At 39.8% G+C, this 24,405-nt stretch overlaps 1 protein-coding gene across 2 annotated transcripts; it reads left to right on the forward strand.

Annotated features, from left to right (window-relative positions):
* Window positions 1-1,919: 1,919 nt before the first annotated feature.
* TMA16 (translation machinery associated 16 homolog) lies at window positions 1,920-21,421 on the forward strand. 2 transcript variants are annotated; one of them, XM_066280107.1, is made up of 8 exons: window positions 1,920-2,057; window positions 2,633-2,810; window positions 8,841-8,953; window positions 14,416-14,453; window positions 16,017-16,101; window positions 17,230-17,378; window positions 18,719-18,761; window positions 20,258-21,421. In XM_066280107.1, exons 2-8 carry the CDS (start codon window positions 2,751-2,753, stop codon window positions 20,436-20,438), a joined length of 669 nt encoding a protein of 222 aa, XP_066136204.1. In that variant the 5' UTR covers window positions 1,920-2,057; window positions 2,633-2,750; the 3' UTR covers window positions 20,439-21,421. The 2 variants fall into 2 exon arrangements, with proteins under 2 accessions (XP_066136204.1, XP_066136211.1); XM_066280114.1 differs by lacking the exon at window positions 2,633-2,810 and having other exon boundaries at window positions 1,922-2,057.
* The last annotated feature ends 2,984 nt before the right edge of the window (window positions 21,422-24,405 follow it).

The raw sequence follows: 24,405 nt of genomic DNA on the forward strand, positions 1-24,405 counted from the left end.
AATTTTTCTAATAGTACGGAAAAGTGTTTAATGTAGTTTGTACTTCAAGTAAAAATTAAACTTAGCAGCATCATTAATACAAATAGCGTTGGAGGGAAAAGAAATATAAACTGAAGGAATTGGTAAGTGCAATTTCTACTTGGTTTTAGCAAAGAAAACAACACATATAATGATTATTTAGAAGGTCTATACTGATTTGTGAAAATATGTATATATTTGCTTTATGAGGGTGAGTTATATTTAGAGGTTGGGAACACAGAAGTTTATGTATATTTTATCTGAACTGTAGAGTTTTGTTAAAATTTTATAAAAGAAGGATAAAAATGCTGAGGGTCTTTTTTTGTTTGTTTGTTTTTTATCTTGCATGTTTTGAATTTGGTTGGTTTAGTAAGCCAAGTTTGGAGCAAGCCAGGGTAAAATTGTTGTGTAAGACAATAGGTTTCTTGGGGGAGGAGTGTATTCTTGCAAGGTCTGGGAGCAGTATTCTAAATAAACCTATTAGGTCATGTTGTGCTGTTGTCTTCTAGATAATTTGAAATATCTTATCAGTTTGTTTCCTATTCATTACTTTTAAAAAAATGTAATTTCCCACCAAAGCAGTTGGTTTTTCATTGTTTTCTTTTTCTTTTCTTTTTTTTTTTTTTTACAGAGACAGAGAGAGTCAGAGAGAAGGATAGATAGGGACAGACAGACAGGAACAGAGAGAGATGAGAAGCATCAATCATCAGTTTTTCATTGCGACACCTTAGTTGTTCATTGATTGCTCTTATGTGCCTTGACCATGGGCCTTCAGCAGACCAATAACCCCTAGCTCAAGCCAGCGACCTTGGGTCCAAGCTGGTAAGCCCGTGCTCAAGCTGGTGACCTCGGGGTCTCGAACGTGGGTCCTCCGCATCCCAGTCCGATGCTCTATCCACTGCGCCACCGCCTGGTCAGGCGCAGTTGGCTTTTTTATTTCTTGAAATTTTACCAGTTTTTCCATGATATATTTGGAGTTATATTACTAAGCACACATATATTTAAAATAGAAACTTTTTATCATTATGGGATATTTTCTATCTACCATAGTATTTCTTAACCTAGTCCATTTTGTTTAACAATAATGGATCTATACTAGCATTCTTTACATTATTATCATTTGCTTGTCATACCTCTCACCTTTAATTTTTCTGTTTCCTCATATTTAAGATGTCTTTTATAAATAGGACATAGGTGTATGTTTTAAATCCAATACGGTGTGTTAATATTTTAATTAGGGCACTTATCCATAATTCTTGTCACATGGATTTAAATTTATCATCCTATTTTTGTTTTCTTTCCCTACAGTCCTGTTCCTTTTTTTTCTTTGCTTTGAACTTGTTTTTTAATTATTCCTTTTATTTTTTCTACTTGTTTGTATCCTATTCAAAGTTATTAATACTGTTTCTATACTTTTAATGGTCACCCTAAAAATTAAGCATTAGTTCTTATTGTATCAATATCCAATGATCACAGATACTTAAACCTTATACACAAACACATCTCTGTGTATTTGTTAAAGCACAGGAAAACATTTCTAAAGATGTGTCCAAACTATCTATAGTAGTTACTGGTAGCGGGGTGTTGGATGGATGGGGGGAGAGGGATTCAACTGGCATTTGTGAGCAGCCCTCCCGGGAGGGGCAGCCTGTGCGGGGATCGTTGCGCCACAGGAGAGCCCCGGCCGGCTCTGCAGCTGGACAGGGGCGCCACGGGCCTGCAGCGCCCGCAAGCGGCGCGGGGCCAAAGCCACTTCCTGCACCAAGTACCCTCAGCGCGCTTCCCGAGCACTCCGGGGCTCCAGCTGCTAGGAAAAGGGCTTAAAAGTCCAACTCGGGCAAAAAAGGCCAGGTCTTGCTCACCGCCGGACATTTTAGGGAGACGTACTTGTCCCTCCCTTTCCGGTCGATCCGCTGCGGCTTCTCCCGCCCCGCGTGCATTTGTCCAGGAGTACCCGTGTGAGCTGCTGGTGCTGCTGTGGGTGCGGGTTGTCTTGGCGCGGAGTGTAGAGGCCCTGGGGGTACGAAGACATCACCATGGTGGGCCCCCTCCTTCTGCTTTGAACCGTTTGGTTACCTAGAAAGCTCCCGATGGGGAGCAGGGAGCGGTTTGGGGAAGCTGGGCTGGGACAGAGGAGGGGCGAAGTGGTTATACTGGGTGATACACAGGAGTAGCGGGTGGGGTGGGGGCGAGACAGCCGGGAGGATGGGTCCGGCCGGCGCCCGAATGTTAAAGCTCTGCTTCTGAGTTTCAAGTGCTCGCAGGGCGCCCGCCACCTCTCGCCTCTTGCTTAACTTCTTCCTAGTCACTCCCCCACCTGCATTTTCTCGCTATCCGACCAAACTCGTAAAAAAGCTGTTTCCATACCCCTGTGTCGTTCTCTCTCCGGTCCCACCAGCCTTTGTAGACTGCGTGGGCTCAGTCACCTCTTCTTTGGCGTCCACTCACCGCCCTCCCGCGACCCGCTCGGCACCACATCTTGCCTTCAGGCCCCGCATTTCCGCTAAGGCACTGAAACTATTGCTAACTCTCCGAGGTGAATAGTATCCAAATTCTATATTTAAAGTTCCCATACTTTTTTTAATGCTTGCCTCTTATGTTTGTGTCCCAATAGAGCCCAAGCTCTACATGGATCAGGCCTCCCTGATTCGACTTCCCGGTGCAGTGGGACACTCCTGCTTATCAGCAGGGCTGGCAGCCTCTTACAGACTACTCTTGAGGTGGCTTTGAGGATGCTACTTATCAGTGCGGAGACCAACTACCACTGGAGGAAAGACACAACCGACACACAAGTTAGTTGCAAGAATCACACAGGCAATTTATTACTCAAATCCTTTTGGCATACCTGGGTGCAGCTTAAGGGGGCCCATCGGCGTGCTCCTCTGGGCTGTCCTTGATCAGAGTGGCCACATTCTGGTCTGGGTGACTACCGCAGCAGGGGGTCCTCTTAGCTAGTACCTTTTCTGGCCAACGCCTTCTAACAGGTGTCAATCTATAAGATTATCATCTCAAACCACCGTTTTGAGAGTTCCTGGCAGGGAGCTCTTTTTATGTTACTCTGCTGAAGTGTTACATCAAGCCACTTTTAAGATGTTCCTAGGAGAGCCTCCTCTCTATGTCAATCCACAGAGTTATGACATCAAGCCACTTCTTATCTATATGTAACTTCACACAAACACTAACTGAGCCCTGTGCGAAAGGCAGTCTGTTTATCATATCTGTACACATTATATTAATTCCTATCCAGACGGCATAACTTTATTTAACTTACTTAATTGCTTTTAATATTATAGTCTAATTATTTTTATATATCTTCCATATTTTTCTATATTTCTATGTATTTAATTACTATAACCTTATATTACTGCAACAGTTTGCTTTCTAAAACTATTTGTTGTTTTTGCTTTTTTCACTTAGGTTCCTGAAAATAATTCTTGAATAGGACCATGTTTTAGAAATACTAGTTTTTCAACTAGTCTTTAGTACAAACATTATAAAAAGTTAGAATACTCTGGCTACAATGTCTGTTTTCTTCTTTTTCTGACCCTCTTGTTCTTTTTGTTGTATGACTATTCAGTCTTTTATGTTTATCTGCAGTCTTTTTGTTTTAGATTATATACATGTGTGTATATTCAATTTTTGTTTATCACTACACGGGTGCTGTTTCCAACCAATGCTTTATAATTTTCTTTTACAGCCTTTTCTTTTCGGAGTAGAAATAATGAGATTGTGTGTGAATGATTCAGGGTTGATTGGCACTGACTGCAGTCCTTAACTATCACAGTTTCATTGTCAGCCTGTAGAGTAGTAGACTTTTGCCTTGTTAGAGTCAAAACAGTGGCACAGAAATCTGTTCTCATTGGCACACTTCTTGCCCTTTCATTTTTCTGGTATATCTCTTGTGACTCTGCTACAGCCACTCTTGAATTTAAGCTCAGCTTGGAACTGGGAGTTGTCCACCCTAGACGTTTATATCAGTTTAAACTTTTTTCAGTCCAGCTCAGAATGGGCTATGGAATCCCAGAGGGCAGATTTTGGCACTTGTATCTTTACTAAATTATAATCTTGCTGAAGTTACTTAATTCTTCTTCCTTGTCTTACCTAGTAAATGGGGTAACCATAGTGCCTACCTCAGAGAATTGTGAGAATTAAATGTAAACCAATTATCCCAATGTATGGTATTTAGTAAATGTTAGTTGTAATTTAGTGATAGTAGTCAATAATAATAGTACAGTTTGTTGTCCGCGTTTGGTTTTTGTTCATTTATTGGGAATACTTCCTAGAGCTTCACAAATTCGTATCTTTTTCTTATGTCAAAATTTAATGTGAATCCTTTCAAACTAATTCATCCCACTCAACACTTTTTATTCTGCATTTGAAAAAGATTTTAGTACTTTTGAGTTTGGTCTTAGGCTACTAGGCACTTATGGGTATATTAAGCCTATTATTATAGAGATTACATGTGTTTATGTACCTGGTTAGATTATAAACCATTCCAAAGTGTGTAATCATCCTCCCTTGATTACCTACATATTCCTTAATGATAAAAATTGTGCGCTGTTGGGTTCATACCTATAAATGTGATCTACCAGCACATCAGCTTAAACATTTTGATTTTTTCCCTCTGTGTAGAGATGTAATTGACATATTACATTGTGTAAGTTTAAGATGTACAATGTGATGATTTGTCATACATATATATTGTAAAATTATTGCCACAGTAAGCTTAGCTAACAATTCCCTACTTTGCATAGTTACCTTTTTTTTCCTGTTGTGAGAACTTTTAAGATTTACTCTCTTAGTAACTTTCAAGTACACATTACAGTATTTTTAAACTATAATTATAAATATGAGATGAGTTGATTCATCTTATAATGGAAGTTTGTACCTATTGACCCCTTTATTCATTTGACCTACCACTCATCCCTGACAACCACCATTTTACCCTGTTTTGTTATTTTGTATTTTTCTAGGAATATTTGAAGCATATTGCCCCTGAACTACCTCTTTCTGTTGCTGTTTTTTAAGTAAACTATGTGTTTTCTCTAACTCCCAATTCTGAGTTCAGAAAAAAATAGTTTAGAATGAATTTTCTGCAGTAATAACCAAAGATTATAGGCAAGAGATTCTTTGAATACAAGTTTTCTGACTAGAATATTACTGTAGTGTCAGGAACTTTAAAAAGTAGTCAGAGTTATTTAAAAGTCTATTAGTGATGCCTATGAAAAGAAATTGTATGTCTACTATAATTTTGAAATTTAGATTTGGTACTTTTTAAAAGATAAAATGTTAATTTCTGTAGAAAATAACCTTAAACTCTCTTCCCTAGTTTTGTTACATATTTATGTTCTGTACTGTTCATGAATCATCAAATGCTCTATAAAATTAATTTGGAGAACCCTTGACTAATAGAGATTAGTTAAGAGATATTTAGTTTGAGTAGACTGCTTAATTAACATTTTATTGATAGGGTTTATTTCAGTTTTCCCCTTTTGAAACATTTTGTTGTTTTAATTGGGATATATTGAAAAATAGGAAGTTTTGAAATTTAGTGTTTCATTGTACGTATTTCTGTGCCTTATATATACATATCCTGCCTTGAGGCAACCTTATGAATAAGTTATTATAAGGAATCATAAACTACAGTTGAGTCAGAATACAAGTTCAATTTCCTTTGTACCTTATTTGTACTAAGTCTGGGAGGTCTTTTGAAGACTTCTAAAGGTATGAGGAGGATAAGAGTATCAAAGTATTTTTTGTCCTAAGGAAGTTTGTAAATCTTTAAAGTAAAATTATTACAGACTTGAACATATTGCTGAAACAATGTTACATATCTCTAACTTTAGTTAAGTTTTTTTTTTTTTTTTTTTTTTTTTTTTTGTATTTTTCTGAAGTTGGAAATGGGGAGGCAGTCAGATGGACTCCCTCATGCGTCTGACCGGGATCCACCCAGCATGCCCACCAGGGGGCGATGCTCTGCCCATCTGGGCCGTTGCTCTGTTGCCACCAGAGCCATTCTAGCGCCTGAGGCTGAGGCCATGGAGCCATCCTCAGCGCCTGGGCCAACTTTGTTCCAGTGGAGCCTTGGCTGCAGGAAGGGAAGAGAGAGACAGAGAGGAAGGAGAGGGGGAGGGGTGGAGAACCAGATGGGCGCTTCTCCTGTGTGCCCTGGCCAGGAATTGAACCCGGGACTCCTGCACGCCAGGCTGACGCTCTACCACTGAGCCAACCGGCCAGGGCCTAGTTAAGTTTTAACAGCTTCAGATAGCACCTTTTTTCTTGAATATTTTGTGACTTTCTTTCATTTTGTTAGGATATGAAACAAAGAGATCTTTTTAAAGAGCACACCTTTGCTTTGGTTTGTTTGTTTTTTGGTCTTGCACCAGTTTATCTCTTTCTGTGTAACAAGCTATCCCAAAATTTAGTGGTTTAAAACAATAGCATTTATTGTCTCACAGTGTTTGTGGGTCAAGGATCAGGCACGGTTTAACAGGTTTTTGTCTCTAGGTTTTTTATAAGGTTGCAGTAAAAGTATAATCTGAGGCTGTGATTTAACCAAGGGCACACCTGGGGAGGATCTTCCCAGCTCACTCACATTGTTCTTGGTACATTCAGTGCCTCATAGACTGTTGGACTGAGGGCCCAGTTTTTCACTAGTGATTGGCTAGAGTCCTCCATGTTGTTGTCACATAGGACTCTCCATAGGGCAGCTCGCTACATGATGGCTTAGTTTTCCACCTGAACCAGTCGAAAGAGTAGGCAAGACCGAAGCCAGAGTCCTATTAAAACCTAACCTTGGGGTTGACATCTCATTGCTTTTGCTGTTTATTAAATGTGAGTCACTAGGTCTTCAGTCACAGGGAGAGGATTAGACATGGGCATACATATCAGGAAGTGGGATTCAGTGGGAGCCATTTCAGAGGCAGCCTACAATGACTTCTGAAAGTTTTTATTTGATCCATGTTTGCTGGGTAAACTTCATGCACAAAAAATTCTCCTCATACCTTCCTCTTTCCTGCCCCTCACCTCCACATGAGCAGAAAGACACTCTAAAGAATGCACATACTATTTTATGTTACTCTTTATTCCCTTATACCTGTAACCAACTTCCGGTGCCATTCTAGGTTTCAGACTTGCAGCTCTCTTCTCTGGTCAGGCTTATCTAGAGTTGAGCAAAAAAAATCTTTTGTCAAATATTTTGGTAAATATTTGTCGAAGGAGTGAATACAGGTGTGAATGAGGAATTGGTGGTCTTTTTAATTCTGCCTGGAAAGTTTTACAAAGGAAGTAATTATGAGCTTCATCTTATCAAAGGACAAGAAAAGAAAAGGCTTTTGCAGGCAGAAGTAACAAGTACATTCTCAAGAAGTTATGAAACAGCAAGGTGCGTTCTGGAAAGGTGAGAAGTTCATTATGAATGGGGTGATGGTTATTTGGAGGGAAGAGAGATAATGCTGGAGAAGTAGGTTGGGGGTATAGGTTGTTGCCCACTTTAAGGACTGAGGACCTACCTCCCTTTGAGTTCACAAGTTAGTGTTGTAGAAAAATAAGCTCTGTGATTTCTTTGAAAAAAGGACTAGCCTTAAGAATCTAACGGCCATCCTAGTCATGAAAGATCATGAGGCTGAATTAAGGCATTGATAATGCTTTGAAGAGAATATTCTAGAAACACTTGAACTTTTTAAATATTAGGTATGTTAGAAACTGTTAGCTGTCCCCTAATAGACTCTTTTCTTCTATAATAATTTATTTTTTATGAGAATAAGATTATATTTTCTACTCTCCCTCATAAAACTTTGATTAAATTTTGGTCAGTGGGGTGCAAGCAGGAGACAGCAACTTTCCCGATCTTGCTCTTGAAGGTGGTATGCCTTTTGATCGTCTTTTCTACTTTTCACTGGCTGGAGTTTAGATTTGTTTTGTTTGTTTGCTTTTGCGACAGAGACAAAGAGGGGCTGATAGGGACATACAGGAAGGGAGAGAGATGAGAAGCATCAATTCTTTGTTGCGGCACTTTAGTTGTACATTGATTGCTTTCTCATATGTGCCTTGACCGGGGGGTGAGGGAGGTACAGCAGACCAAGTGACCCCAGTTCAAGCCAGTGACCCTGGACCCAAGCTGGTGAGCCTTGCTCAAACCATATGAACTCGCACTCAAGCCAATGACCTTGGGGTTTTGAATCTGGGTCCTCCGCGTCCCAGTCCGACTCTCTATTCACTGCACCACCGCCTGGTCAGGCTAGATTTGTTATTAAGCCATTTTGAACTATATGTATGTACATACAGGAGGTTATAGCCTAAGGATAGTAGATAACAAAAAGAAAGGAACCTGTTTCTATTTTTCTATGAATCCAACTTTGATTTTGTTTGGTTCACTGCCTACTCCGTTCCATGTTCAACCTTCCCAGTCAAGGTCCCATTAACAACATCCTGTGTTCTTTTTGTCCCCTCCCCCCTAACTTTCTTAACTGTGACACAAATTTCCAGTTCTGAGTCCCCTCACCATCTGCATTCTCTGTACCTACTTTAAAGATGGAACAGTTGATGAGCTGGCTTTCCTGACCCTTTCTGTTCCTTCCTTTATTTTTTTATTTTTTGCATCATGGAGATATTTCTGAATATATCATTACTGTTATGACCATGGAAACAAAGACTTTTAATTATGTAACAGGTCTGGCTTATCTCCTGATTCCTGGTGTAGTGGTTTGAAGTATATATTTGTTATAATTAATGTTCTTATCATTTATTCCTGAAGAAAATTTTTTGACAGGAATCACTTAAATATCTGACTTATATGTGTCATATGTTTTTCTACATTTTAGCCTAAAGCACTAAAAGGAAAAATTGTAGGACGGGAAAAAAAGATCATCCATCCGTATAGTAGAAAAGCAGCTCAAATTACCAGGGAGGCCCACAAACAGGAAAAAAAGGAAAAGTAAGTGTTTTGTTTTGTTTTTAAGTGCTTGTATCTGTCATGCATTGGTGAAAAGGCCATGCAGGCATTTCTCCGTGATCAGTATTGCTCTTCTTCCTTCCATAAATATGTCAAGTATATTCTGTGCACTGAAGGTAAAACATGAACAAGAATTCAGCTCTTGTAGAGCTTATCTTAAACAGACACATAAATTTAAATGGGTAGTGATGAGTGCCATGAAGAAAAACTAAAAAAGATTATGGGATGGAGAGTGAGTACATGAATCTGAAGAGGCAAGAATCATTGGGGACCATTTTACATAATACCACCTTTTGTTACTATCTGCCTACCAAAGACACTTGGTTTTCTAAGGAACAAAGGTAGCCAGGTAGCTTGGAGTATCCAGTCTCTGTATTATTTCACAGAAGCCAGGATTCGTTGTACCACTTTCTGAGATTTCTATTTAGGGAGAAAGAGAGATGTCGGGCATCTCGGAGGGTATCTTAGGATGAGGTGCCTTTGACTGGTGGGGAGCATACAAAACCAGACCTGCTGGGTTAATCCCATTGACTCTTACTAATGGCCTCTGATTACTTAAAGATGCTGCTGGAGTGAATAACCACAGAGGAAGAATTCAAACATGTTATTCATCTTCACTATTTGAATGCTCTCATTCAGAACTGCATGAAATACTGCTTCTGTTCACATTAAAAGAAACTAGCACATTTCAAGCAATGCTCAATTTACAGGCAGCAAACGGCTATTCTGTATCATGATTTTCACTTTGTTTTAGGATTTCTCAGCATGGCAATATTTTGTTGCTGTGTACTGTCCAGTCTTGTCCTGCAGGGTAGTAGTAAGGAATTCTAGTTACTGAATGAAGTGGCTTAGTATGAAAAATGAACAGAGTGAATAAAACTAAGCATAATGGGTAAGTATAAGGTCAGTAGGCTCAGCCACCATCACAGCCTCCTGGCCCGTGCAGGTTCGCATTTGATTTGGACAGACCGTAATGGAACAATGGAACCAAGAACTGGTGGGCCATTAGCTTTCATCCTAGCTTGCACCCGGCAGGTGAGAAATACACACAGTGGGAAAACACTTCCCTTTCCATTCAGGGCTCCCAAAGCCACTGACTTATCCGAGTTTTCCTAGAATCAAAGGTTTCTACCTCACCAGCCTTATTCACGTCTGTTCCCCATCTCCTTCTCTCTGCACAAACTGTGCACAAACTGGCTTCTCCTTCAGCACTCTGCCATCTTGGCTGCTTCTCCTCTGCAGTGCTAATTTCAGGAACTCAGAGAGAGAGCCCCTGTTCTCCCTTATTTTATAGTATAGAAATTAAAGCCTTTAAGCTAGTATACAAATATGGAAGTCTCTGATAGAAAGCCACTTATCTGAGGCATAAATGGGATTCCTCATAAGAGTGCACCACCCCACATCATGCAATAGTCAAGGGTGTGGGGAAAAGCTTAGTGTCGAGAAGATCTTAGTATCAAAAGGGTGGGAAAGGCTTAGTCTTAAAACTAAGCTTTAGGCTATAAGGACCCTGCCTGCTTACAGCCTGTCCCCCACACCCAATGCAAACTATAAGCGAGCAAACATATACATCATATTTGCAAACTTATTTGACCCACAGTAAGAACCCAGGAAACTACTTTTGAGAATTAATCTCATCTCTCTCTACTTTTCTTTATCCCAACTCATACCCTCTACTTCAGGTCCTCAGTGAGTTCATTCAACTTGACTTCTAACTAGATTCTTTCCTCCAGGCTTATTTGAAAGGAATGAATTCTTCTCAAAGCCATCCTTTACCTTGTTATTAAATAAATAGTCTTTGTTTTTTAAAATCAATTTTTGTTGTTGTTTTTTACAGAGACAGAGAGAGAGTCAGAGAGAGGGATGGATAGGGACAGACAGACAGGAACAGAGAGAGATGAGAAGCATCAATTACCAGTTTTTCGTTGCAACACCTTAGTTGTTCATTGATTGCTTTCTCATATGTGCCTTGACCGTGGGCCTTCAGCAGACCGAGTAACCCCTTGCTCAAGCCAGCAACCTTGAGTCCAAGCTGGTGAGCTTTGCTCAAACCAGATGAACTCACGCTCAAGCTGGCTACCTTGGGGTATCAGACCTGGGTCCTCCGCATCCCAGTCCGATGCACTAACCACTGCGCCACCGCCTGGTCAGGCTAAAATCAATTTTGAGGTATAAATAACATACAATGAAGCAGGCATATTTTAAGTGTACAGACTGAGCTGTGTATCCCCCATAGTCAGTATATAATGCATTTTCTCCCCTCAAAGGATCCCTCTGCATCCTCGCAGTCAACCCTCCCTCTTTACCTCCAGCTTCAGGCAACCGCTGATTGGCTCTTTATTTTGATAGATGAGATTTGTCTTTCCTAATATTTCATATAAATAAAATCATATTGTATGTTTTGTGCCAGCTTTTTCCATTTAGCATGATGTTTGTGGAATTTATCCATGTTATTTCACATTAGTTGTCTTCTCTTTTATTACTGAATAGTATTCCATTGTGTGGATATGCAGTTTGTTTATTCATTCACCAGTTTATAGTTATTTGGATTGGTTAAGGTTTTTGGCTATTATCAGAGTCTGCAAATGAAGGTCAAACCCTCATTTTTATAAAAAACACTTTTAGTTGGAAGTAACTTTGCCCGTTCCTTTTGCATTGTTTGTGTTTGCTTTCAGGCTACAATGCAGAAGGGAATAGTTGCCAAGGGGACTGATCACGTGGTCTACAAAGCCTACCATGTTACTTTCTGACCATTTAAGAAAAAAGTTGTTATCCTCTACTATTTTAAATGAAGCTGCCATGAGCAGTCATGTACAATATTTGTGTGGATATATATTTTCATTTTTCTTTTAATTCCTAAAACTGAAATTGCTGGGCCATGTGGTAGATGTATGTTGAACAATGTAAGAAGCTAAGTTTAAAGGAATTGTTGGTCATATGATAGGTGTAATGTTTAAGTATGTAAAATAGCTTTATCCAAAATGATCGTACCTGTAAAGCCAGTAGCCACGGCCACTATCACAGCCGCCTGGCCCATGCAGGTTCGCATTTGATTCAGACAGACAATAATGAAACAAGGGAGCCAAGAACTGGTGGGCCATTACCTTTAATCCTAGCTTGCACCCGGTGGGCAAGAAATATACACAGTGGGAAAACACTTCCCTTTCTATTCAGGGCTCCCAAAGCCACTGACTTATTCGAGTTTCCTAGAATCAAAGGTTTCTACCTCACCAACCTTATTCACCTCTGTTCCCCATCTCCTTCTCTCTGCACAAACTGGCTTCTCCTTCATCATTCCACCATCTTGGCTGCTTCTCCTCTCCTCCACGTGGCCTTTCTCTGCTCTCCTCCAGCATAGGCTCCTCTGCCCCATTTTATATTGTAGAAATCGAAACCTTTAATCCAGTATACAAACAAGGAAGTCTCTGATACAAAGTCACTTATCCGAGGCTTAATGGGATTCCTCATGAGAGTGCACCACCCCACATCATGCAATCAGTCAAGGGTGTGGGGAAAAGCTTAGTTATGAAAAGATCTTAGTATTAAAAGGGTGGGAAAGGCTTAGTCTTAAAATTAAGCCTTAGGCTATTAACGACCCTGTGTGTTTACAGCCTGTCCTCCACACCCAATGCGAACTATAAGCGAGCAAACATATATATCATATTTACAAACTTATTGAACTATTTCAGATTTTAATCACCAGTGTATGTGTTACATTTGCTCCATATCTTCTCAAATATGTTGTGTTATCAGTTTTTGTTTTTGTATTTTAGAAAATATGTTAGTAATTCAGTGTGGTTTTAATTTGCACAGTTAGTAATCTTGATGGCTAACAATGTTAAGCATCTTTTTATTTGTTTATTGGTCATTTTTGTGCCTGTTGGTCAAATAAGTTTTTAAATATGATACATGTTTGCTTGCTTATAGTTTGCATTGGGTGTGGGGGACAGGCTGTAAGCAGGCAGGGTGGTTAGAACCTAAGGCTTAGTTTTAAGACTAAGCTTTTCCCCACACCCTTGACTGTTGTATGATGTGGGGTGGTGCACTCTCATGATGAATCCCATTATGCCTCAGATAAGTGACTTGTATCAGAGACTTTCTTGTTTGTATATTGGATTAAAGGTTTTGATTTCTACACTATAAAATGTGGCAGACCAGGAGCTTGCTCTCTCGGTTCCTGAAATTAGCATTAGAGAGGAGAGCAGAGAAGGCCACGTGGAGGAGGCCAGGAGAAGTAGCCAAGATGGTAGAGTGCTGAAGGAGAAGCCAGTTAGTGCAGAGTTTGTGCAGGAGAAGGAAATGGGGAACAGAGGTGAATAAGTCTGGTGAGCTAGAAACCTTTGGTTCTTGGAAACTCGGATAAGTCAGTAGCTTTGTGAGCACTGAATGAGTGGGTTTTGGAGCCCAGTGTGATTTTACTTGCCCCCTTCCCCCCTGCAAGCTAGGATTAAAGGTGATGGCTCACCAGTTCTTGGCAACATTGTTTCTTACCGTCTGTCCGAATCTAATGCGAACCTGCATGGGCCAGGCGGCTGTGATAGTGGCCATGCCTCCTGGCTATACAGTACCTTTGATATGATGAAAAAGATTTGTGAAAATCTTATGTGCTTTATAGTATTGGGTTTTTCTACCCAATACTTTATAGTAATAGTTTGTCTACCATTAAGTAGGAAGAGCTGTTTGTATATTCTGAAGGCAAGTCCTTGTCAATTACTTTTTTGAATATTTTTTCCTATTCTGTGGCTAAACATTTTTTATAACAGAAGCTTCATTTTATTCTCCAGTTTCCTAGTTATTTAAAGCAGGAGAGTAAAGCTGGTCTGCTTTGTCAGGGCAAGGATGCATCCTTAATGGCGGCATATAGTGAGTGGGCAAACACTCACTATCCAGACATCGCTTCTGAATGATTTAGTATTTAGAATTCAAATAAAAGGAGGCATTTATGACCTAGACGGTTTTCTGAGAACAAACTAGTTCTTTTGCTTTGTTATTATTCTTTCCCACTTATGAAAAGTAAACATTCTGTTTTGTTCTTGTTGAAGTTTAAAAGACAACTGTAATGTATTCCGGTCTTGGTGGCAGAACTCAGTCTTCAGAAGGTATTCATTACTCTTTTGTGTACAAGTATTCTGCATATAACAAAACCCGCCTGAACATTCATAGTAATCCAGTCAAGCTCTCGTTTGTGTTTTCAGAGTGGATTGTTCTATAGGTGTCCTTTAGTCACTGAAGAGCTAAGAAGAATTTTCTAATAACATTTTGTTCCAGTGATTTAAAAAAGAAGTTTGATGTTCACTGTTTTTATATTGACAAAGTTCATTTCATATATATGAAACAGTGAGATCACATTGGTTCTCTAGGCAGCTTTTCTTTCTGTTGTTTTGACAGATTTTAAAAATGTGCTTTGGAAATTTTCTAACACCTTATGCACCTTTTCTTCTAAGGTTGAAGAATGAGAAGGCATTGCGTCTCAATCTTATTGGTAAGTGGAGTTTTTTATTTTATATTTTGGCTAAAATATAGTGAAGCTCTCCCCTATACATTTTTTTTTTTACTTTCCTACTGAAATATTATTTTTTATCTAATTGAATTTCCTTCACCAACTTGATTAAATCAAAACAAACTAAAATCACTCATTGAGCTCTTAGAACAGTGTTAACATCTAGATCACATTTTCAGGAATTGTTTGGTTTATAATCACCTACCTACTACCTACCTCTCTATCTGCCTCTGCCTGCCTGTCCATGTTGTTATGTTATGTTATGTTATGTTATGTTATGTTATCATCTTTCTGTCTCTCTGTCTATCCCTCTATAGCTGAAGTTAGTTACCCTAACCAGTAGAATTGTGGCTGAAGTATTTTGGAAACGCAATTCATATTGGGGGGGTGGTCATATTTATTGTTAGAAAGTTTTTCCTTATAAACCTGGAATTTTAAAACAGTGACTGTTAGGCTTTAATACTAAAATTAAAGGTATTTGAATACTTATCTAATACTTCATCAGGTAATGGAATAATATTTTGAAGTGAGTTATCAGTATTTGGGGTAGGGCTATTTCTTCATCTCTAATTTTGAGAAATCTTACTGCAATGAGATGGTCTGATCTACTCATAAGAATGAGGTCTGTTAGCTCTTTGTATCTGACAGATCTTGTATGTTTAATGTATTTACTAACTTTGAGGCCCTGAACATGTTACTTAACCTTTCTCATGTATCAGTGGGAATAATAATAGTACTGATCCTCATAGGATTATGAAACTCTTGACTTAGTGCTTGCTGCTTATTAAATGTTTAGCAAATACCATTTTTACCATTAATCTAATGTTTTTTTATTATTTTAAATAAGTTTTATCCTTTGCTTTTTTTTCTTCTTTTCCAAGATAGATAGGGGAGATAGAGAGATTCCTGCATGCATTCTAACCAGGATTCACATGACACCTGCTGTCTGGGGCTGATGCTCTGCCTATCTGGGGCCATGCTCACAACCGAGCTATTTTTAGTGCCTGAGGCAAAAGCTCCATGGAGCTATCCTCATCACCTGGTGCCAATGTGCTCAAACCAGTCAAGCTATGGTTGTGGGAGGAAAAGAGAGAGAGAGAGAGAGAAGGGGAAAGGGGGGGGGTGGAGAAGCAGATAGTCACTTCTCCTCTGTGCCCTCACTGGGAATCAAACACGGGACTTCCACATTCTGGGCCAATGGTCTACCACTGAGCAAGCCAGCCAGGGCCATCCTTTGCTTTTTAAATACTTAGAATTTCATGTTCTGTATAAATATTCCTTTATTAAAAAATTTTTGCATCCTCACTGGATAAGAAATATATTACAGAAAAGTTTCCTTTTCACTCCTGTCTCTTCCCTAAATTAAAATGTGACGATTTAATTTCTCACTGACTGGTTTAATTAGCTGTGAGCCCACGCAGGGCTTTATATTTAGCATTGAGATAAATTTTGATACTGTTATAAACACTGATCTTGAAAATTATGATGAATACCTCTTTGCTTAAATGATGATTGTGATGTTTATCTTGGTACTTGTTGTTGTAGGTGAAAAACTGCAGTGGTTTCAAAATCATCTTGATCCCCAAAAAGTAGGATATTCAAAGAAAGATGCTTGTGAATTAATTGAAAGGTAAACACTGGGCATGTTATAAGCAGATGGTCAGATAAGAGGTTTTATAATTCTTCGAGAGACAGTTCTGTTCTGGATTTATAGAAGAGAAAATGGGCTTTGTTACAAAAAGACTGAATTTATATCCTAGCAGGTTGTAACCTTTCTGTACCTCAGAATGGTAGTCAGTCCAGTTCCTTAGAAAGGCTTCCTGGGGAAAGATCATCTAAAGTGACCCCTGCAGGGTGGGGGCAGCAGGCGGCGGTAAGGTGGTTTGAAGAGCCTCCAGGCAGACACTAATATCTGAAAGGCCCAGGAGTCGAGTGCCATGTGGAGTGATCTGCCAGACATCTACCATGGCTGATATGACAGTGCAAGGAGGGGATTTTCAGGCATGACAGGTGACAGTCAACTCATGAAAGAGCTCCAATACCATTTTAAGAGTTTGGACTTTATTGAAGGACATTTAGAGGCATGAGTGGCTTTTAAAGCAAGCTCCTGAGATGATCATATTTAAACTTGAGAAAGGTCACAGTAGTGAGAATGAGGGCAGTGGCCTGAGGCGACATGGCTTTGGCCAGGGGACCATGGAGAGGCTGATGGAACAATCCAGGGAGAGATAGTGGTCACAGTGCGGTGGAGGGAGCGCAGGATTCCAGAGACATACGGGGGGGGGGGGGTCTCTCTCAACCTGTAGGGAGCAGATGTGGCTTGAAAGGGAGCGCGGGGAGGGAGGGAGGACACTTAGATTCCTAGCGGGCAGTTGGATAGGTGGGCATACAGTTTCCTGAGACGGGGAGCCCAAGAGATGGAGCAGCTTTGGTGGGAGATGGGTGGGTCAGGAGTGAGGACAAGTCAGCTTTGATGTGTTAAGCCTTGAAGGACTTCCAAATGGAGTCGTTTCGGAGGTGGTTGAATATGAGCATCTGGAGTTTTACAGGTACTTTAATAGCAGGCAGTGATTTGGTTGCTGAGATTTTGAGAATGGTTGAGTTTTCCAGGGAAGGTGTGAGGTTGGAGAACTTGAACTCAGAGGGATACCGTAGATAAATGAAAGGATAGGCGAAAGCTGGACAGGATGATTTTTTTAATGAAAGAGCATAAGCCAAATTTAGACTTTTTAACTCAGATCATTTTCTTATTTTTCAGATATTTAAATCGATTCAGCAGTGAGCTGGAGCAGATTGAGTTACATAACAGCATCAGAGACAGGCAGGGCAGGCGGCACTGCGCCCGGGAGACGGTCATCAAGCAGACGGCGGGGCGGGAGCGGCAGCAATACGAAGGCTATGGCCTGGGTGCGTTCACTGCGGTGTCTTCTTTCTTTCCAAACACGGTTCAGGCTTGTAGTTCACGTCAAAGGGTTAGTACTTAGCTTAGTTTGATTTTCTTCCTTTGACTTTCTTTCTCTTGTGAGTATGTGGAATTATTTTTTTTTTAATTCATTTATTTTTTTCTACATACCTCCAAACTGTCATTTGTGACAGTGACATCGATCTGTCTATTGTGAGAGGAAAGTTTCCTCTTGCTTCTGGCACACGCCTGTTTGCTTTGTTCTAGGGTTACTACCTGCCTATCTCCAGCTACATCTAAGTTTCTTTAGAAGGCACTGTGTCCCTCTCCTTTGTGTGATTCTTCTAGAACCAAGCTGTACTTGTTGCAGTTATTTTTGAGAAACTATAGAAATCAAATATCCATTGGGGCATTGTAGCACTTTTTACCATCCCTGAAGACAAGATGTTACTAGTTTCCCAGCACTGTCTGAAGAAAAGCACTTAAAAAGAGAAGGTACTGAAGGCTTGCAAAGCCCACAAACAAGTGACATCCCAAAGCATACACGTGGCCTACAAGTGATATTTGATTGGCTTATTAATTGTCAGTATAAAAAAAATCTGGTGATTTCAAATGAAAAATGTAGCTTTCTGGCTTGTCTTAAAAAGTCAGATGATAACATAATCTGCTAGATGTACTGTCCTCACCTTGTCATTTAAAGGACGCCCTTTTCCTCTTCTCTTTGGCTTATCGGAGCTGCCAGCATCACTGTGTGCACTTGGGCCGTTATTAAGTGGACTGGGGCTTAGCGCACTGTACTTGCACACAAGCTCTGTGATACCACAACAGTAGATCCGTAATCGAGACAGCTACTAAGTGGCTAATAGGCAGGTATGTTGATACACTGAACAAAAAGATACAGTAGTTCACATCCCAGGTGGGACAGAATGGGACATTGTGAGATTTCATCAAGCTACTCAGAATGGCTCACAATTTAAAACTTACAAATTGTTTTTTTCTGGAATTTTCCATTGAATTTTGAACTGCAGTTAACCTTGGATGACTGGAACTTCAGATAGTAAAATTGCAGATAACGGGAATTACTGTCAGTTTGTTCCCTTTTACAGATTCTGTGCTAGATTTTATTATTGATAGGATTTTTCTTAAATCACCTTCTTAAACTAAGCCCTTAATACTTGCAAAACATACTTGCATATAGCATTATAACAATGCTTTGAAACTTTGTTTTTCTTTAGATGGTTTTGCTGTCTATTATTTGAAGCATCTGAAATAATAAATGAGGAAACTATAAAATGTTGTAATTAAGAAATATTTTCTAATGGATATAAATTATTTTCTTCCCCAGAGATTCCAGATATTGTAGATGCAGGTAATCTGAAAACTTTTCGGTGAGTCTGTCACTTTTATTGTGCCTTGAAGCAGCATGTAAAATACATGACACATAAAATTTCTTCTCTTTTGAGTCTAGACATTAGAGTTGACAGAAAATCAAATTTTTTTCTTAACCTTTTCTTTTTCATCAGACAAAGTAGGATTTTCCTAAATTGTGTTTATTTGAAATACCAGATATACACTAAAATGATAGTGACACAAGGCTTTTATTTCCTTTCAAAATATTTTAAAATGCTTTACTGTAGTACTTAAAAGAACCCCATCTCATTATTCCTCCTCAATTCTTATTTGTTAAAAAGAAGAATAACAGCAACAGATCTGATGGCTCAGAGTCACGTCGCAAACTTTCTGCAGCAGCCTCCTTCGGAGAAGCTGGTGGGTGGAAGGTGACTGGCGCCCCCAGGGAGGGGCCGAGTGGCCAGCACCGGGTCGGCCAGTGGCCTCGCTAATAGTACTCTTTTTTCACCAGAGAGACCACTGAGTAGGCTTTAAGTTTTTTCCAAACATGGCTTGTCTTTAAAAAATGATTTTTATTAAACATTTTTATCTTAACTAGATCTTATTGATGAGTCTGAAATTGTATGTTAATTGAAATTAGATAAGTCCAGTCATATTCTTTTTCACCTCTAAGCTCATTTTGTATTTTTTTTACTTATGAATTCATAGAAAAGTACTTCATATTTAATACTTATAAAATATTGGTTCTACTAAAGTTTACTGATCATATTTAAGAAGTCATTTACTCTTTAGCTCATGTATCTGTATTTATGATATAGATACATCGAGCTTAAAATGAATAAATAAAATCTTTAAAAATTTTTTTTAAATAAAATATTCTTTTTATACCTTAATTATGTTTTGCCTGAAATAGTAATTAGGTGTATATATATATGTGTGCTCTTTATTTCTGAAACAAGTATGTTCTGCCTCCCAAAGAAAGTCAGAAAAGAGAGAAGAATTTAGAATAGACTGTTTATCAGTGTTGCTGGAGTTCAGTTCTGAAAACAATCTTTACGTTGCTCCTAAAGTAAATCAACATAGGGTTGTCACATGCTGAGGTTGAGAAACTAAGTTTTCTACTATGACCATAACAGTTGTTTGATTCCTGAAACTTGCCTGTGACTTACCATGGTATGTTAAAAGAACTTTCTGACTGCACTGTGGAGGTGTGCCACCAGGTCTGATATAGTCGCTCCTTGTGAGAATCTTGATGCCACAGAGCCTGACCGACGGGAGTGTGCAGGGTAGGGAGGACGGCAGAATGGCCCAGAGCCTCCTCATAGCTCCTGTGTAACGTGTTCCTCTTTTGTTCTGGGAGTTTTGAGTATGTGGGATTCTCTCGAATGCGTTTATATTGTTTCCTCCTGATACCTTTGAATCTGCTGTGAATTTGTAAATTTTGTTTTGCTACTTTCAGAGTTTTGAGAACTGACTTTTTCCTGCTTCCTCAGCTCACATTCTGCCAACCCTCTGTGCTCTTTCTTTTGTGTAGGGAATGGGATTTTGATCTGAAGAAACTGCCAAACATTAAAATGAGAAAAATCTGTGCTAATGATGCAGTTCCCAAGAAGAAGAAGAAGAAAACAAGTACATCTGTGGACAGAGATTTAGGGGAATTGGCTTTACACGATGATTCAAGTGACTCCGACGAGGAAATGACTACAGTAGCCTGATTGTCCTTTACTGGAGTTGAAAATAAATAATTGGAGAGCCTCCAGTTACCCTTAGCTGATTATAGTAAATAATTGTTTAGATACAAGAATTTGCTGTTAACTCCTCTTATATGATGAGAATCCCATTTCCAGTTTAAAACTAATGTTATGTTTTTTGTTTAAAAATGACAGTTGCTTTATTTACATTAAATTGCTGCAATAGGTATAGCGAAACAAAATAGTGAACTTTAAGATTAGTTGTATCTGAGTATCTGGGGCGGGAAGGAGCAATATGAGCAAGGACAAAAACCACTTCAGTTCGTTTCGTCGTGTTGACTCAGGATCACTGTCACATTTGGGGCTGGGCAGAGCCTGTTTTCCACGAGGGTCCTGTGGGCCCATCCTAAGCAGGATGATAGCAAAATTAGTGGAAATGTGATGTGGAACTCATATACACTGACTGATTGTACGTTATATTTATTTGTTGTCTTTGAGCCAGAGTTAAATGGTAAAAAGAACAAAATGCAGTGACTTCTCTTGTTATGTGATCTCCCACACTTAATCAGCTTTTAATAGGGGGAAGAAATTATTTCAGGTTAGCTCTTGTTTGTACATTATTTTCTGCTTTCTCCCTGTGAAAAGTGATAGTTTCTATTTGTGGAAACAGATGTAAGATTAGAGAACCAATTTTTTTTCAGTTGTGTTATTTTTTTCTTTTAAGAGATTGGTTAAATGACACCTGGTATAACTCAGTACAGTATTTCAAGACTCCTGAATAACACGGCTCTCAGGGAATGTTCTTCACAGAACGTGTGTGCACGCATCCTTTCGTCTGTTTCTAAAGGAGGCAATAGCAAGTGCATGTGGATTTTCAAGAAGATGCTGGATGAGGTTAACTAGGTATCAGCCAAATAATAAATCAACTTTTAATAAATTTTGTAACAATTTATTAAAAGTGTTATGTATTTTTACTTTTAAAAATTAAAAATATTTCTAAAATTTTCCTTCTGAGGCTTCTAATTATTTCGTTTGCAGTGAGGTAACTGATGCTGACTTGCTTTTGCTTTAGTAATCTGTGTGAAAGTGGTTTTATGGTTACATAAGAAGGTCTTGATCTCATTAGTCACTGGAAAATTTTTTTCTTGGAGTTCCTGTTTAGTCTCAACAGCTATGAAAACTGAGCCATAAATTGCAGTAAAGAGAATAATAAGTGTTTTATCTGGTGTGATGTTTAAAAAGCCATGCTGTTAGATGAATAACTTGTGAAAATGCTTTATCGCCCTTCCCATCAAACATTTATTCCTAGTTGGCCCTGTGCTATGAAAGTAAAAATAGCAAGCCACAGTGCGTGGAAGTACAACAGATAAATATTTGTTGAATGGATGAATTTACTTTTACCATCCAGTACCACATGGCACTCCTTGCTAGACCAAAGTATCCTGAGACATAATTTGTCTTTAGAGTAATGCTTTTAAATGATATCCTTCATCATTGCCTATAGAACATGTTCTTTCTGCAATAATAATTTATGCTGCCTTTTCTAGACTCCTTTTAGTCAGGGGTCCCCAAACTTTTTACACTGGGGGCCAGTTCACTGTCCCTCAAACCGTTGGAGGGCTGGACTATAAAAAAAAACTGAACAAATCCCTATGCACACAGCACATATCTTATTTTAAAGTAAAAAAACAAAACGGGAACAATATTTAAAATAAAGATCAAGTAAATTTAAATCAACAAACTGACCAGTATTTCTATGGGAACTATGAGCCTGCTTTTGGCTAATGAGATGGTCAATGTGCTCCTCTCACTGACCACCAATGAAAGAGGTGCCCCTTCTGGAAGTGTGGCGGGGCCGGATAAATGGCCTCAGGGGGCCACATGCGGCCCACGGGCTGTAGTTTGGGGACCCCGGTTTTAGGTCCTTAGTCTGTCTTTGTAAGACAGCTCTGTAGTCCATGGCCGTGGAATCGAATCAAAATAACTCACTTTGTTGTTGGCATGCTTGTGTAAACTAGGGCCTGGCAAACTTCTTTTTCCTTTTTTTCTTATTTTTTAAGAGTCAGTAAATATTTTAGATGTTGCAGGCCAGGTGCACTTTCTGTTGTATAATTTTGTGTGTGTGTGCTTTGCCACCCTTTAAAAAATGTAAAAACCATTCTTCGCTCAGTGCCACTCACAAAGAGACCATAGGCTGGATTTGGTCTGCTTGTCCTAGTTTGCCAACCACTGGTCTAACTCAGCAAGCTGAACTTCCATGGACATAGGCTGATAATACAGTTCTAAGCTCAGAACAAGGAATTTTGACATCTCTGGTCACTTTTCCTAATATTCTAGTCACTGCTTTTCCTTACCAACATAGGTGTCTATTTAGGACTCTCTAGCCTCAAATAGAAGCTTTTTTTCCACTTCTGTCCCTTGCGCTTCAGGAGCAGGAGGTGGGATGGGTGTCCTTGGTTGACTGCCTCTTTCGCCCTTAGTTCTGTGAAGTTCTGTTAATGTCTCTTCTTTTTATCGTCTTACCTCCTGAAGAAACTCCTCATTCCTTGATGACTTCAACTTATGGCCCAGTTTTATTCTCTCCTATTTCAGTAATTGTAGTGATTCTTGGAGCTCTGTGGATAACAGATCTAACACTGAAGTTTAGGTTTCTCGATGTTTTTCTCTATCCCATCAGAGGCCTCTCAGTGGTCACACCCGCCCAGGTCCTTATCAGCACCTACATGTCTGTCAGCTTGCCTTTGAGCCTTCGTCCTCCACGCTGTCTCCCACCCTCTCTGCGGAAGTTCTGCACCGTGACCTCATTCTCTCAGCCCGTCGCCTGTCTCCTGGGCTCGGACTCTCTCCCTCAGAGTTCCTGGCTGCTGCCTTGCACACGCCCTCCCCTCCTCTGCCCCTGACGGCATCTTCTTCCTCTTCACACCCGAACCAGGGGAGGCTCGATTATCCGTGTCCTTCCCACCTGTTCCTGAGCAGCTCAGCCGTGCTGGAGAATTTCAGACGCTCGTGTTTCCTGATCTCCAGTGGATTCTCAGGACTGCTTAGCTCGTTTTCCAACTCTGAGATAAATTTATTACTACTTGTTCATACTTTCTAGCTTGACTTGAATGCTACCTTCCTAAATGTTCAGCTGCTAAATATTTATACATAATTGAGAAAATACAAATGTACTATTTTTCAATTTAATGGACACAGTAGCTTTTGTCTTTTCAAAGACCAGTACTCCTGTTTGTGTTCGGGGTCCTGTTCCCTGTTGTCTCCTCAGGAACCACACATATTTTTACCTAATTCTCAAGCCAGAAAACCCTGTAAATCATCCTTGATTCTTCCCTTTTTCTCTCCCATGCCTTACCCCAGTGTACATGAATTAGTGGCTATTTCTGATTCTATTTCCAAAAAATAGAAATCAGTCCGAACCAGGGCATCTCTGCCCCCACCCCCCGCCCATGCCCAGGCCCCGCGTCCTTGGCTGCACCATGTGCAGTGGCTCCCTCATTGGTCCCAGTGCCACCATTTTCCTCTGCTTCATCAAGTGCCCTGAGGTGCTCATTTTAAAAATGTGCACTAAAGGAGGCCATTCTTGTTACAATATCATTCCTTCACATTTTTAGTGGTATGTTTGTTTATTTGATGTATAATTTTGTTTCTAACCAGTTTTTAGAAAAGATTTTTTATAGAGCAGACTTAGGTTCACATCAAATTGAGAGAAAAGTAGAAGAGCTCTCCCACATGTTGCCTCACGCATGTGTGGCCGCCCCATTACTGACATCCCCACCGGAGATGAGCCTACAGCGATGTGCAAGTGTTTAAATGAAGTTCATGTTCCATACCCCAGCCAAGAGGTCTGAACCCATTGGATTCCTGACTGCTCCAACCTCAGCCTGTTTCCACTAGCCCTTGACTTACAGTACTTCAGACACACTGGCCGTCTGTCCATTTCTGAAGCGTCCAGGCTGTTTCCTGCAGAGGAACAGCGCTGTGCTGGGACCCG

Source organism: Saccopteryx bilineata, chromosome 1 (genome assembly GCF_036850765.1).
Source record: "Saccopteryx bilineata isolate mSacBil1 chromosome 1, mSacBil1_pri_phased_curated, whole genome shotgun sequence".
NCBI lineage: Eukaryota > Metazoa > Chordata > Mammalia > Chiroptera > Emballonuridae > Saccopteryx > Saccopteryx bilineata.